Raw genomic sequence first — 17061 nt, 5'->3', positions numbered from 1 at the left:
CAACAAGACTTCTAACGGTCAATCAAACCATGTTCTGATGCTCATTGGTCAATTTAACTTTTAATATCTCTCTAAAATAAAACATCACCACAAAAAAATCACCACCCTGGTAAGTTGGAGAGCAAGGGGACCTACTAGTTGAGCGAAAAATGATCCCCCTGGAGTGGCATTTAAGGGAGATACAGGGTTTTATGTCTCTCATAGGAATGAATGGGATTTGGCCATTTTTTGGTCTTTTTGGGTCCAACCTTGGCTCCAACTTGGCTTCAACAATGAAATAGAATTTTGGCCTCCATTCTATTTACTCTCAATGTACCCCACAGATCCTTTAGTTTAATGTAAGTCTGGTGAGTTGGCAAGCACTGTGTCAAGCACTGTGATAGCATGGGCATTAAACCAGGAGTTAGGACTTCTGACAGTATGGGCACGGGACAGGTCCTTCTGAAAGATGAAATCAGCAGCTCAATACAGGGGTGAGTTTCTCAAAGGGGAAGTTGTTAGCCTTGTAGCAACTTCGGTAGTTGCCAATGGGAAAATGCATTGAAAGCAACGAAGTAGCTAATGTAAGCAACTTTGGTTTCGAGAAATTCACCCCAGATCCGCAGTAGAATCAAACAGGAAGTCCTCCAAAACATCATGGTACAGTGATATTGGATTGCACGCACGCCCAGAAGCACCAATAGGCCTACCTGGTTTGGTAATCTATTGGTATCATCAAGAGGAAAATGAGGGATACCAGACCCAAAAACCAAAGACAAGCTCACAAGAAGCATCAAGGAAACCATCTGGGCTTCCATGAAGACCACCTTTGAGCACTCTTTCTGATCTGAAGGACCAACGTGGAAACCCTGTCTGAACCTGAGGTTGGGAGCCCAATCACAGAACAGAGAGGGGGAGGGCAAGACATAAGAAGGAAGCTTGCAGTTGTGTAATCCACCATCTGTGACACAAGACGCGAAATCAGCTTTATATAAAGCTCTAGATAGTATGACAAGATGTTTTGTCATATATTCATGAATTTAATTCATGACCAATGAAAAGTTTTGAGCTAAAAAAAAGTCCCACAAACAAAAATGAAGGAATGTACAAAAAGTCTTCCCAGTAAAAAAGAAGACGGGTTAAAAAAAAGATGACGAGTGAAGGAGGAGTGGATTTTGTCCATGGCTCTTCATGGCAGTTAACCCCTTAAGACGCGGCTTTATGAATTTGTTGTTACCAGTATGGTAATGACCAAGTCGTGGTGCATTACTAAAGGGCCTGTGTTGTGTCATAGTATTGTAGTGCTATGGTAGTTACATTTCAATGACTATTACAGCGTGCCACTGGAGGTACGGTGCGCATTAAGGGGCTACGCATTGCTAATCACCTGTGGGAAGAAGCCATCCCTTAGCCTGCTGGTGTAGGCATGCATACTCCTTTATCTGCGGCCAGTTGGTAGTACTAGGTGAAGTATGTGCAACTGGGGTGTGGTGGATCAGATATAATGCATTTGGCCTTCCTTACACATGATTGGTTATAAAGGCTATGGATGCTGGGTAGCTCAGTTTTTATGACACATTGAGCAGACTTGACTATCCGCTAGAGGGCTCTCCTGTCCTGAGCAGTGGTGTTACCATACCAGGCTGTAATATTACTAGTTATAATAATTTCTATGGTACAGCGGTACAAATTGGCCAGTATCTCACTGAATTCCATGAAATAAGTGGACACATACGGTTGGTACACAAAATCTGTGTCAATGTCAAAGATTTTGCCAAACTTCCATCATATAGTCATGAAAGTGCTTTCCGTGATGGGTCCACAGAAGTGATTTATCTAAATTCCCACAGTATGTCCAAGACAAATTTCCTTCGGGACCATTAAAAAGAATCTTGAATCTTGAATTCTGATCATCAAGATTAGGTGACCGACGGCACACCGGAACAGATCTCAGTCCGCCTGAACGCACCTCATGAGAAAATGAATAAAAATGTTCCCTGACTATCTTCCACTTGTAATATAGTCAGTAGCATGTCTGGGGCGTCAGGAAGGAGGTTTACTAGTGTTCCACAAGCTATCCAGTACACACACACACATACACAAACAATAAATGCACTGCAGTGAATTACTTGTCATTTTAAAGTCTTCTACCTGTCATGTGCTGAAAGAAACATCATTCATTAGTCCATTTATGAAGATTCTTGGTGAATTCCAAGATTCTTGTTGAATTGCTTGTGTGAAAGGGACTAAATTGATGAGTCACAACGGAACATTTTTCTCCTCTTGCCTACGGGCATAATAGGAGCATTCTATTTTGTGGAGCCGCCAGTCTCCACTAATGCTAAATGAACGGAATGTGTATAGGACGACGTCTTCTCTAGAGAGTACTTCTCAATGCTCTACACTGCCAATGCCCCAGTCATTTGCCCACTCACCTGACATACACACAATGGAACTGTCAAAATGAACCAATACAAACTGCACAGCCATAGTCATCGCCACTTTTTTGTCACCAAATACTTTGGATGGTTTCCCGTTGTAGTCATTCCTTCAGAAAATAACACTAAGTTTGTAAACATCATCCCTCCCATTAGGCCAGAGGTGTCAAAAATAAGAGTAAAAGTACATTTGGGGTGTAATTACAACACTAGCACATGGCATTACATAGCTACACAATTTACTCCATTGTCCATTGAAATGAGAAAATAGACTGTTGTTACTGAAAAAACACTGAAAACCTAACAAGGACCCACCAAAACTTGATCCAACCAGTGCAGAGTTAGCTGATCATAAGACAAGTATACAGGTCTACTGGTTACTCAGGTAAGTTACTTGTGTTGGAAGGAAACTGTGTTTCTTTTTTATTTTTATTTTTATTTCTACTTTAGACACCTCTGCATTTGGCTGATTTTAATAGCCTATGCAATGAGTTTACAGCTGTTCAGTTTCCTGCCTGAGTCTCTTTTCATCATTCTAACTTCCATTGAAAGGGATTAGAAAATTGCTGTTTTTAAATTTCTCTAGATCTGATACTTGGTGTGTGATGTGGGAAATGATTGACTGCATCCATCTTATCTTGTGGTTCATTGATTGAGGTGTCCTGTCACAACTCACAAGAAACACATGATGCACACTGTACCACCTGTGGCCCGCTGTAATAGTCATTGAATGGTAAATTACCATAGTATTACTAGTCTACTATGACATACAGTACAGTACAGAGGGCCTTCAGTATTGCACAATGACTCGGTCATTGCCATTGTCAAAATTATAACGCCGGCCCTACCGTGGCTGATATGGTAGGGCACACGTTTGCCTCTTGGGCGACCCGGGTTCGATTCCCGGTCCGGGTACTTTGCCGGTCCTTCCCTGTCTCTCTCTCCCAGCTCACTTCCTGTCTCTCCTTCACTGTCCTGTCTCGTAAAGACCAATAAAGGCTGAAAAGCCCCCAAAAAATACTTTAAAAAATATATATATACTGTATATAACGCCGTGTTTTACTTACTAACTTACTTACTTTTACTTAATACACATTTTAGATTTTTCAATGATTTTGAAAAACATTGTTACCCCCTCACCAGTCAATGAGAGAAACAAAAACACTTGCTGATTAGAAAAAAAGCCATTCTATGTTTCATGTTTGCTTCCATGTTGCTTACAAGAAAAGCCATTACAACTAACAGAGGACTATCATGTTCAAGACACACTTTTCCTCAGCACACATCTTTAAATCGGTAATTCCATTTAAATTAACTTGGGTCTCTAAAGCAAGTCCAGTCTGATGGATTGGCCACATTGGCCAGACATGCAAAACCTCCCACAGAAAGAATGTATGGCTATACGCATATTGTAACATGTTGTTGGTTCTAAACCAGGCATTAGTGTCAACACAAAAGATCCTTAGATAAGGCCTGATAAACACTATTCTGTAAACATTGTGGCATTTTTTAAGAATGTGGCTTTAGTTGTGATAGGCCACCGCTAATCGGTTTAGAAGGTGCAGGACTCAGTTGAAGTTTCCGTATAAAAAGAAGGCAATCCGCACACTTCAGGTCTATTTTTGTGCAAAGAAACTTTACTTGACTTGCAAGCTTTCGGTCCTGTGGCTTTCAAAGGGGAAGGTATACAAACTACAATGAACTTTCTATGTTGTATGAAGCGAACAATGGTCATTGATTTTGGTGAGACAAGGCATCAAATTTCCTGAGAAACATCACCTTATGGAGGTATAAAACACCTATAAAACACAGACGAGGTACACAAAATATGGGATATGTATTTTAAAGCCTTAATATATTTTATTTAAATTTTAGGTGTAGTACAGAATAATGAATACATATTGAGTCTGCCTTTCAGGTGTTTTTGACTACACTGTTCATTTCTTTGGACAGCACTGCTGAAGTAAAGTAAGGAGTGAGCTAGCTGATCAGTGTGTGCGGCTGCTAAATTCCCAATGGTAAGCCAACACCAACACACGGTATTAGATTGTGTACACATATCCTCCTTTACAAAAGGTCTTTCAGCAAGCTGAGACCTTGTGCAATATATAATTCAGGAAATGAATAATTAAACATAAAAGAGCTGTCTGAATTAGTCAGGTTACTAACTATATTGTGCCATGTTGCGTGAAGTTTTGAATGAATGCGATTTGATAAATGTGTTTAAACGCATCTACAGCACTGATCAGTATAATGAGTTTAGGTTTCAACATTGCATAAAATTTCACGTTTTTAAAATCAAGGATGTATATGCTGTAGATGGAACTTAATACAGAGCACATTCTTTTCCATTGCTCTTTTCTCGTTCTGCATCATGTTCAAAGCCAATCATTCTAGAGCTTATTGTAGGCTACTAAAAATAAGGAATATAGTGGATTATATCCATACTGAAATCATAATCAATGATTTCCTGTGCTCTAATCAGAAGCTGTTTACACAAATAAGGATATTTTACAAAATGCATCAGTTTCGGCGACGCGTTTACACCTAAATGGCTTTTTACAATGCAAATTGTGTTAGTTTTAAAAATATTGCATTTAGGGGGCTAAAGCACACCTGTCTGAATGGAGTTTTTTCCTTTTTATCAACATGTGGTGCTTACACATATATGTATAATAAACATATACGCATTTAAAAAATATCTACATATATGTAATCAGCACCCCAATATTAGCACTCTAGATTAGAATCTATGGTCCTACCGCAGGGGCTGTGTCAGGATAATGCTGACTCCTCCCTCCTCCAGGGCCCCCTTCTCGTCTGACGCGTCCCTCTCGGCCCGCAGGTGCCTCAGCTCGTCTGGCTGCACGGCACTGTACCATGTCTGCTGCTGCCCACCCTCTGGTGTGAGCTGGCTCTTCGCCTCCTCCTGAGCTTGCATGCCCTGCACTTGGTTCTGGACACTCTTCACCATGTTGACTGCACCCGCAGGTAGCTGCAACAGTTTGTGCATCGGATTCATCCTATACAATTACCCTAAAACTTTTTTGGTCTGCGGGCTTTTATCACAACTACTAGAGATCTCCAGAGCATCCAGATGCAGATGTTGTGTATCCAAAAATGTTATCTTGAGTTGACGAAATACGATAACATGCACAGCACAGCTGTGATACCGGTAATGTCTAGCCAGATCTGCTGAGCTCAGTGAGAGCAGCGGAAAATAACGGGAGACTCCTGCTGCAGGCTTGTGGTCTGTGTATGCTGCTTTTGTCTGCCTGCTTGTCTTCAATGACGTGACATGGCTTGGTGCACTCCTTCTGCCACGTTAGCAGTGTATACCCCTCCCCTCCCCTCCCCTCCCCTCCCTGCTCCCTTTCGACTTCCCACTTTGCCATCTATGTTGCTTCAACTGGGCTTCAACTGTAGCCTGCTCCCTATGGTGACAAATCCACAATCATGTGTCTTGAAATCCATCCGCGTGTGTGTGTGTGTGTGTGTGTGTGTGTGTGTGTGTGTGTGTGTGTGTGTGTGTGTGTGTGTGTGTGTGTGTGTGTGTGTGTGTGTGTGTGTGTGTGTGTGTGTGTGTGTGTGTGTGTGTGTGCGTCCTTGGCCCTGCTTTAGCTGTTTTGCATACAGATTACAGATTCCTTTTTTTAGAGAAGGTTCCATCAACAGACGTGCAGTATACTGACTGATCAATGCAAAGTACCGTAGTATTCTTGAAATTTTAGGAAGAACTATCTCTCAGCAGACTTACAGAGATGGTTCTGATAGCATGAATGATACTGAGAGTTGTGCCTTTAACTTGACAACATGAGTCATTGATTAGTCACGCAAATCACAAATAACTAAAATCCACACAGCATACTTGTGATTAATGTGGTAAAAGAGGTTAAAAAAAGGTTACACCAACTGCTCAGAATTTTTTCAGCTATCCTGAAAGACCCGCCCCCCACCCGCCTACCCTTTAGCGAAAGTTGACTTCACACCTCAGTGCCTGAAGTGGTGAGATCACACACCAGCACAAAATGTGACAAGATTCACTCTGTAAGTAGAGTGTTTTTCAAGGTTCTCATTGGTTCAGAAAATCATTATAACACTTAATAACACTTAATAACAAAGGAGGGGTTTTTTTGTTTTCTTTTCATTTCCAACACCACTGTATCTATCTCTAATTATCTGGCCAAAAAGAAGTAATGGATTCAAAGTGTGAGGGGAAAACATAATGGAGTGAGGCAGATGTAGGCTAATAGATGTCTACATAAATTGGAATAATGTATTACTAATTGGAATTGGCTAACTGCATATTTTACTTTTGTGGCAAATGTCCCCTGTGGTACAAAACACTTATGTTTGAGGTATAGCCTCAGGTTTGATCTTTTACATTACATTACATTACACTTAACTGATGCTTTTATCCAAAGCAAATTAGTTGTTTTAAATAATTGCAGGGTATTGGTTACAGTCCCTGGAGAAATGTGGGTTTAGGTGTCTTGCTCAAGTTCACTTCAGCCATGGAGTGAAGTAAGGAGGAGAAGGGTGGGATTTGAACCTGCAATCCACTGAACTAAAGCCCATCTCCAAAACCATTGGGCCATTGATGCCTGATCTCTTTCCATGATCAGGGCATGAGCAGGATTGGGGCTCAGTCGGCCTCAGACTCGCCCTAGAGTGGGGCAGGGCAAGACCGAGGGCATGCCGAGAACATCAAGCTGGAATATGAATATAACCAGACGTAATAATTAGAGCTGTGCTTCCCACAGACCTAGTAGCATAGTGTGGTAGTACAGGCAGAAATTGGGCGTATGTGTATACCCTCATGTGGCTGTTGATCAGTTTGTGGTGTGGGATTTTCATTCTGTGGTGCTGCGCCAGAGAATTGTCTATACCTGCGAAACACTGCTAGCTGTAACGATATTATATCAAACCACGCAACACGCACAGTTACAAATATGTTTCACGGTGCATAAAGGCAGAATGGCAACACGCCCTTTCAAAGTTCGGTTACCTGTCTGTCCAGAAAACAACCAAATGAAACTAGAAATGCATTCTCACAGAAAATGCTGGAAGCGGGCTTGCCTTTTGGGGCAGAGATGAAACAAAGTACTATTGAGAAAACAAAGCTAAAAGAAATCTTGGAAAAACTCCATGCACCCAGTCAGAAGTTATGGGCCAAACAATTCAGCCATCTTGGATTCAGCCATCTTGAAAGTGTTGTAGCTCTGCGTTTTGGGGATATACTAAATGACATACATGGTATTTTAAGTTGGCTAAGGAACACTGCATATGATATAATTTTGAAAATCAACATGGCTTCGAGCGGGATTCGAACTCACAACCTCCATATCTGTAATCCACCCCCTTTGCGATTGATATTAAATGACATACAATACATGATATTTTAACTTGGCTAAGGAACACTGCATATGATATCATTTTGAAAATCAACATGGCTTCGACTGGGGTTCGAACCTCCAACCCCCATATCCCTAATTCAGCACATTTGCCATTCATACTAAATGACACACATGGCATTTTAAGTTGGCCAAGGAGCACTGCATATGATATAATTTTGAAAATCAACATGTCTTCGACTGGGGTTCGAACCTCCAACCCCCATATCCCTAATTCAGCACATTTGCCATTCATACTAAATGACATACATGGCATTTTAAGTTGGCCAAGGAACACTGCATATGATATCATTTTGAAAATCAACATGGCTTTGACTGGGATTCGAACCCCCAACCTCCATATCTGTAATCCAGCACATTTGCCATGCATACTAAATGACATACATGGCATTTTAAGTTGGCCAAGGAACACTGCATATGATATAATTTTGAAAATCAACATGGCTTTGACTGGGTTTCGAACCCCCAACCTCAATATCTGTAATTCAGCACATTTGCCATCCATACTAAATGATATACATGGCATTTTAAGTCGGCCAAGGAACGCTGCATATGATATAATTTAGAAAATCAACATGGCTTCAGATGGGATTCGAACCCTCAACCTCCATATCTCTAATGCAGCGGCATGCATTACCACTAAGCCAAGCAGCTAATTGTCATGCATAGTCCAGCAAGACTATATTACATTGCATTGCAGAGCTGAACAATAGACTTCTAGAATGGTTGCTCGCACCTGCTCGTTAAGAATAGAATCTTGAGACAGTGACAGTTGAAATGGAACCCTTCACTGGCTGCACCTGTTGTGATTGACTGAAAGACAGTTAGTATTGAGCTCTAAACTGGGGAGAAAATGAGAATGAGTTTTTTGTCTTTACAACATCGTTGTAAAAAATTAAAAGGAGTTGGCACGTGTCCTTTTCACAGATCGGAGTCATGCTTGTGATCTCTCTAACAGTCTTTGAATGAAGTTTATAGGTTAAATTTTTCAGGCACAAATGGACCTCCGTGTGGGACATGCGCTGATCTCTTGAAAAATGCACTTTTCGAAAGACTGGGATTCTCCATAGAGCCAGGCCTGTTTTTTTTACAAACCTGCCATTTAAAAAGTACTGGGAGTTGGGAGATGAAACTTTGACAATTAGGAGACATCCCATAGAGCTCGCAGGACTTAGAGATTACTATAAACGGGCCTTGCTCTGCAAGGGCCATGCTCTGCATGGTCCTTGCTCCGCAAGCCCGCTTAATAAAGTATTGCTTCCAAGCTTCTATTAATAGTAGCCTGTTTTATCATCTTCTACCTATGAAGTATTTGTAGTTATTCTATTTTAGCAGAATTACGCGAATATACGGTACTAACTGCATGTCATGTGATGAGCTTTAAGATGTGAAATAAAAAGTTGGGCTTGATGACGAACCAGATTGAAATTGCAGAGCCCCTTGCATATTTACGTAGGTCTGCAGTGCGGCAGTTTCACATACCCGTGGATGGCATCCATATTGTTAATAGTTAATAGTTTTCATTGGAGTGAAGAAGAGGTGCAAGACTGTTTTTATTACTTTCTGTGTCCTGTACATTCACACCAACTATGACAGTGCAAATCAAAGGCAAGACAAAGAAAGACACTTTGACCGAAGTCTTTCGATGGCGACCCAAGAGTGCGCTACTACACCAAGCTAGGGTCAGTGCTGATGGACTCAGACAATGGCTAGGTCACCTGCAAAACACTTTTCAGTCCGTTTATGTGGCTGGCACACACCTCATAATCTGTTTTCAAGTGATGGAATGATGAAGTAACTTTTTTGATGAGCACACTTTAAGTAAATGTCTTTTTAAACTGTATATATACTTTTTTTATTGCCATGGTGCCATTTGTGTTACTGACGCAAATACAGGTACATCATTTTGAAAAAAAAAACATTTCTGATATTAATCAGCATATCAAGTTGTAGGCCTATACAATCTCTCTGTCTAACCTAACACGGTAGGCCTACTAATGGTTTTAGTTTGAACACAGTCACTCAAACTATTTCCACATCATAAACCATTTGTCCTCGGCAAAAAAGAATGAGCCCAAGTCATGGTCCATACCAACATATCATTACATTTTGAAAAAGATATATTTACACGCTGGCAAATTCTGTTGCACAGATGTAAACACAAAACTCTCCTGAAAACATTATCTCCTTGGCAGTATAGCCTCCTTGGCTATGTGTTTTGTGTTGGCATTATTTAATTCTGCAGATGTTATGGAGTTTATCAGACTGTTATTTCACTGCAGACAAATAAGCATTAGGCCTATCTACTCTAGACTACTCTTCTCTAAATGGAGGTGACCTCAAACAATGTTCATTCACCTGTCAATTTCACCTGTTTAAAAGATATGTAAGCAGTAGGCCTGAAATACTGAAATAGGCCTACTGGGTTAATGCTGTTTTAGAAGAGGGGGGTTAAATCGCACCCTCTAGTGGTGAAACAACTTACTACAGCTCTGACGAAAACGGTAATCCACTGAGCGATATCAATAATGATGACAAAATAAAAAACTAAAATTGAACCTACTCCTACTGTTTTAATAACATCTACGGGTCACAACTACACTTTGGACAGACCAGCAAATAATAGCTTATGACCCAATTACATCGTTTCTTTTTTAAGCGAGAATACATTAATAAGGTCGCAAAATGCGCTGTCCAGGCCATAGTACTGAAAATCCCGTGCTTGCATGTGCAAGTGCATCAGCGATGGTCACAGGATCACCACCAACAACATTGATATTGTGACCCTGGCGCGTGTCTCGATGTTTTCTACTTTATACTTAATCTGCATTACTTCGAGAATGCCCGTGAGAAACACCAGCCTTTAGCCTAATGGAGGAGAGCCATGATTTAACAAGCCTCAAGATGCCAAAAGCCATCTGTTTTGAATGGGTGCAAATCAAAAGGCCGTGGCTTCGAAGCTGGGGTCTTTTGCCGAAAGCGCGAACAAAGTCACAAAACGTAAATATTTCGCTCAAGCAATGCACTTGTTTCAACACCAAGACAGGGGGCTGGGGCTGACCCCGACACTGGTTTTCCTTCTGGTCTGATATAGCATCCTTGCTGGTCGAACAACATAGCGCGCAAAAGCGTTAGCGTAAAAGCTATTACCTCTTGTAATCTGACGAGAAGATCCCACCGCTTGCTGGATCATGTCCATACTCCGGCTCGCCAACGTTAGATGAACCACCTTTGTCATCACCAAATGCAGAGCTGGCGGACATCTCGGCAGCCTCTTTTGAGTCGCAGAGATTTCCGTTTAGACTGTTGCCTTAATGGCCTTCTGTGCTGTGTAAATGATTGCAGTCTTATGCAATCCTACCCCGTTGAAGTTCGTTATTTCCTGGTGATGAGGCAGGATTTTATCCTATGTGTAATATGTCTGCCCATCACAGGCCGAATATACTTATTAGCGTAGCCTAAGTGACGTTTCTGTACAGAATAGCTGTCCCCGTAGGAAGTGGCCACTCCCCGTGCGTAAGGTTCCGGAAGCTAAGAGCCCGTGCAGCTCAGATCTGAGGAACTCGTCCTAGTGGTATAGCAATTAGATCGAGGGCAAGTGAAGAATGAATGGTTTCCCATAAAGATCCTCAAAATAACATTGCTAAAATGTGTATTTTTGTAACTAGATATTATAGGCTATGTCACTACAAAGTAGCAATAAAAATAATTAATTTGAGCCATGAATGGTTTTTGTCTATATTCTTATAGCCTACAATTAGGCCCCATAGCCTACATCATCAATTTTATGAATGTTATGTTGAACTTTGTGAAGTGCAACGAATGCATATGAAAATGAGTTGTCAGGGCATGTTAAGAATCGATATTGGGGGTGGGGGGTGATTGGGGCATGATTTTTTTTTTTTTTGGTCCAACAATAGAGCGTTTTATCTATGATCTGAAATCTGACCATGATGTGGGTGGTGTAACCACATTCAGCCACTGAGTGGTGACATTCAGCACATCTATGGTGAATGTGCAACACCACTCCAGTGGCATGTGGCTAAGGTCATTTGAAGTAATTTTTCAATATTCAGCACCAGGCACGTGGACAGCTCCACTTAAAAGCAACTTGGGAATGTCCTTATCAAAAAGGTATCAACATTTTTTAGTTTAGCTTATTTGGTAGGGACAGATAAATAGTATGTAGGTTGTAGAGCAGCCAAACAGCATGCAGCATAGCATTTATAGCCAAAAGCTTATTTCCAATGCCCTTCCCTAGAAGGACTTTTAAAACAATACACTAATAGCAACAACAATAAAACAAAAACAGCCTATTCACTCATCCAGTACAATCATTCATCCTTACACATCATTCACTAAACATCATATACACTAATATGATTCACTAAACATAATATTCACATTGAAGTGGCCTTGCCTGTGGGAGTGGCCACACTGGACACATACAGTAGGGTGGTAAACATTATGAGAAAAAGTACAATATCCAAGACTCGCTGTAGTTTCCCTACTGCTTCACTGTAATAAAATACTGTGTGCTTTATTCTCATCTCCTCATTCACAGAGCACATCTACTTGTATTATATAAGGCAAAGCCTCTTCCCCTGGTCAGGTCTAACCTACAGCCACATTTCCCCAGTTCAGGTAAGAGAGTAATACCCATAAATAATTCACCGGTTGTCATTATCACTACAGCAACCTAGGCAGCCAGCCATTTGAGAACTGAACCTGGCAGCTTGTTCGATACCAAATGTTGTAGCAACCAATTTGCAAGTTTTGCACAGGTGGAAGAAACATGCACAAAGCTTACCAACCATTTAAACCTGCTACCAATAGGTACCTTCAGAAAAAATGGGACCATGCACATTACAAGGAGCACCGCAAGAAGGTAACTTTTAATGTGCCTGAACTTGTGCGTGTGTGTGTGTGTGTGTGTGTGTGTGTGTGTGTGTGTGTGTGTGTGTGTGTGTGTGTGTGTGTGTGTGTGTGTGTGTGTGTGTGTGTGTGTATAAGTGGGTGTATGGCATGTGTGCGGGCGTGTCTTTATGGGAAAATAATAATACATTAATTTAAAATATTTTTTAAATCCAGGTGGAAAATGCAAAACCAGTTGTTGACACCAAAGGTTTTGAGACACCGTCCCATGTTCAACTGAAATTGAAAAAGCTACAGGTAGGATCTAAGAGTTACATTTTTGTGGGTAGCATACTGTAAGTTACAACCCTACAGTCTTGTTGCATATGTAATGCCTTCCTTAGTCATTTAGTATGCAGTCATACAAAGCATTTTAAAACATTATTTTGATATTGCATTATGTTCAGTATTACATATTTAATTTAATATAAGTTAGAATGTAAACTTTAAAGATGAATCATATTGTAAGTACCCTTGCATAGAAAGTAGGCTATAATTCTCAAAATATGTCCTAAGATGGTCTCACTTTTAGAGAGGTTGTAGTGTAGGCTACTTCCTTCACCCCACTCTGAATTAAATGTTCTGTATTGTATTATTTGTATTACATAGGCAGGGCTTTTACTAACCCCAAAAAGAGAGTACAGCCTGTCCTGGCTCATGACCATATCTTCCATTCACACTGCTCATTTCACTGCTATGCTGATGACTCGCTAGTCAGATGACTCCCTGAGATATGCTTCCTGCATGTGCTGAACATGTCGAGCATGTCACACCTTGCGATCCCCAACCCAGAAAAACAACCTGACAGGCCTAAAAGTAAACTTAAAGTCACATGAAAGCAATCATAACATTTGTATGTGATCACCCAAAAGCATTTCTAATCCTAGGGTCTCATGTCAAAACAAGATCTAGAAAAACTAATATATAGGCCTACATTAACCTCCAATAAAATAAAGCTATTCCCAGGCGTTTTCCTCTGATGGTTTTGTGCTTTGAAAATGAAATTTTCTACTTGTATTTTGTAAAGTAGAAGTAGAAGTACTGTTACGAGTGTAATTACAACACTAGTATGGCATTAGATGGCTTCAACTATGTAATATCATACTACTGGTGTTGTAAATCTGTGATTGTACTTCTAATTTATACAACTCTGGTGTGTTTATGCTTTCATTTTCCCATGCCTTTGTTACTTATCCATGTGTGATGATTTTTGTACATAGATACAGGAAGAAAAGCTGGCCATTATTGAGAGGGACAACCATCTCCTGTCATCCAGATTGGCAACTATTATGCTGTCAAAAGGCCTGATTGATCACAGGAACCCTTCGTTTGAACATAGGTTGGTATTTCTGGACAGATCCCCAGGGCCCGGTGTGTAACATGATGGGTGTCCATCATGATTAAGTTCAAAAACCTAATTTCCATTCATATTTACCAGCAGCACCACCAAGTATTCCTCTTTGCTCCGATTTCAGCTTTGTGTGTAGGCTCTAGAGACTCTAATATACAACAAAGTTCAGTTCAGTTCAGTTCAGTTCAGTTCAGCAGCTTTTATTTGTCCCAGTATGGGCAATTTTTGTGCAGTAGTAGTACACCTTTCACACACACATTCACACTTCACACATAAAAAACACACAAGAAACACATAAAAGATTTTAAAAAAGATAAAAGTAAGGTGGATAAATAAATAAATAAATATATGCTTGCAACGTATGACTATCTTTTCCTAGTAGAGTTTAGCAGCTGAACAGCAGAGGGAATATAGGCCTACAACAAAGGAACATGCAATAATAAGGTAATGCAATAATAGTGATCAAAAATCTAGGCTACGACAAGGCTAGTGTACAAGACACAATGCAGTACTGCATAATCCAGTTGGTCAAGAAGCAGTGTATGGTATGTTGTATGTTGCAGGGCCCAGGCAGTTCTTGTGAGGTAGTGCAGGTAAAAGTGCAGCCGTGTGTGTGTGTGTGTGTGTGTGTGTGTGTGTGTGTGTGTGTGTGTGTGTGTGTGTGTGTGTGTGTGTGTGTGTGTGTGTGTGTGTGTGTATTTATAACTTAAATATAAATTATGAAGATATGACGTGGAGCTATTATGTAACTAGTACTAACAAAACACTAAAAAGGGATAATATATAGAGATTTAACAATTGTCATCTGCAGCAGTCTGAACAATGAGAAGAGACGAAAAAAGCTGTTGGAAGTCAGTGGTGAGAACCAGGCTATGCTCCAGAGATTATCAGCCTGTGAATCTGACTATCGGCGGCAACAGTGGGAGGACAACTGGAAAAGAATTGAACAACAGAGGGACGACATCGCCAAGTATCCACGTGGACTGACCAAGAAAAGTACTTAAGTTACAGCATTGTGGCAACCATTAAAGCACATGAATTCAACACGTTTTACCCTTGTCTTTTGTTTATCTTTCGTAATTGTCATGTGTTTGTAGTCATTATTTATTGATCAACATAATTGAAATGTGGCATGCCGCATAGAGAAAATTGTGGTGCCTTTGTGTAATTTATTTTTTAGGGCTTTTGTTTCTTTTGTGTGACAGTCGAGAGTATGACAGGAAGAGAGTGGGAGGGAGAGATGGGTCAGGGCTGGCAAAGGACCCAGACTAGACTCGAACCCGGGTCGCTATGGACATGCAAGCCCATATGTGGGAGGCTTAGCTTGCTGTGCCACAGCATGTTTTATGTAAAATAATGTGATTGTGTGGGTTCATGTAGCATTATATTTATATTAATATACAGTATTTGAAATATAATATTTTAGACTTCATGGGCCTTTAAATGGGGAGTTGGACAGGAAAATTGTGGGAGAGATATTAATAATAATAATAATAATAAATTTTATTTTTGAGCGCCTTTCAAGATACCCAAGGACACTTTACAATCAAAACAAATACATAACAGTAGGGAAAGTAAAACAAAGCTTCAGTGAATTAACAATAGGAGAGTAATTAAAATGCAAAAATAAAATAGAAATAAAAGTACAATAAAGTTAATGTTTTCAAGTAAGAAAAGAAGTAGAATGCATTTGAAAATAAAATAAAATGAGGGGAAAAAAAATAATAATATGTAAAATTAAAAATAAACTGATGATTAAAATAAAGTGGAAGTGCCTGTCAATGAAGAGGAAAAGCAGAAATGAAAAGGTGTGTCTTTAGCTTGGATTTAAAAGTAGATAGTGTGGAACACTGACGAAGAGACAGTGGGAGTGAATTCCAAAGTTTGGGGCCAACAACACTAAATGCCCTGTCACCCATGGTGCGCAGGTGTGTGGAGGGAACTGTAAGGAGGAGTGAGTCAGTGGAGCGTAGTGTGCGGGTGGGATTGTATGGGGTGAGGAGACTTGTGATGTAGGAGGGTGCAAGGTTGTGCTGGGCCTTGTATACAAGGAGGAGAATTTTGAAATGGATACGTGAATGGATAGGAAGCCAGTGTAATTGATAGAGGATAGGGGTAATGTGATGCCAGGGTCTGGTGTGTGTGAGTAATCTAGCTGCTGAGTTCTGAATGTATTGTAGACGGTTAATCAATTGAGTAGGGAGACCAGTGAGTAGGGCATTGCAACAATCTAATCTGGAGGTTACGAAAGCGTGGATGAGGGTCTCAGCAGAGGTAGGGGTAAGAGAAGGGCGGAGTCTGGAGATGGTTTTAAGGTGGAAAAATGCAGTTTTGGTGAGGTGTTTGATATGGGATTCAAAGGAGAGCGAAGAGTCGATGATGACGCCCAGATTTCTTACTTCAGAGGAAGTGGAGGTAAAATAGTCAGGGATAGAGAACTGAGAAAGGTTTATCTTTTTAAGTAATGATGGAGTGGCGATGATGATGACTTCGGTTTTGTTTTGATAAGGGGCGGGGTGATTGATAAGGGATCTGCCTCCCGTCCTGCTTCTGAAGTGGCTACCGCTCGGCGCTACATTAAATGGGGGCTGAAAAAATAACCTCATGGGTCTAATATCATGTTTTCAAGAAATGATATTCAGATAAACGATAGAAAACAGACCCACCAGTCATGACATTAACATTACTGACTTATCATTGTAATTGAATGATTCATTTGATATAAAAAGTATTTTTTGGTTCACATTGCGAACTTTACGGTTCGCGAATGTTAAAATCTGCCAGTTCACGATTAGGTGCGGGAACGGGCACAGTCACATTCACTTCTTACTCGGCCTGAACGAGCATGAGCCATAGGAGTATTGTGCACATTGAGGTATTCAATAATATCAATGAATAAAGGGAGGCTTGTGTGCTTTAGTTGGGCTTTAGTTGTCTCACTAAGGAAGGATAGTGAGCCCATGTA

General features: G+C 40.5%; 2 protein-coding genes across 2 annotated transcripts in view; one reads left to right on the top strand and one right to left on the bottom strand.

The window, feature by feature from the left end:
• The window catches only part of LOC134447015 (AP-3 complex subunit beta-2), a 38446-nt gene extending 27302 nt beyond the window's left edge, over positions 1–11144 (bottom strand). The window contains exon 1 of the mRNA XM_063196301.1: positions 10982–11144. Within this exon, the coding sequence (XP_063052371.1) occupies positions 10982–11094 (113 nt within the window). The 5' untranslated portion in view covers positions 11095–11144. The remainder of the gene's footprint in view (positions 1–10981) is intronic.
• A 1482-nt stretch (positions 11145–12626) lies between these two features.
• si:ch211-284k5.2 (uncharacterized protein CFAP97D2) lies at positions 12627–15244 on the top strand. The gene is made up of 4 exons (XM_063196300.1): positions 12627–12719; positions 12923–13003; positions 13966–14084; positions 14908–15244. The coding sequence occupies exons 1-4, from the start codon at positions 12627–12629 to the stop codon at positions 15098–15100; spliced, it is 486 nt and encodes a 161-aa protein (XP_063052370.1). The 3' UTR covers positions 15101–15244.
• Positions 15245–17061: the final 1817 nt, after the last annotated feature.

The sequence above is a fragment of the Engraulis encrasicolus genome, chromosome 4 (assembly GCF_034702125.1).
Source record: "Engraulis encrasicolus isolate BLACKSEA-1 chromosome 4, IST_EnEncr_1.0, whole genome shotgun sequence".
In the NCBI taxonomy this organism is placed as follows: domain Eukaryota; kingdom Metazoa; phylum Chordata; class Actinopteri; order Clupeiformes; family Engraulidae; genus Engraulis; species Engraulis encrasicolus.
This window is presented reverse-complemented; position numbering and strand designations above follow the sequence as displayed.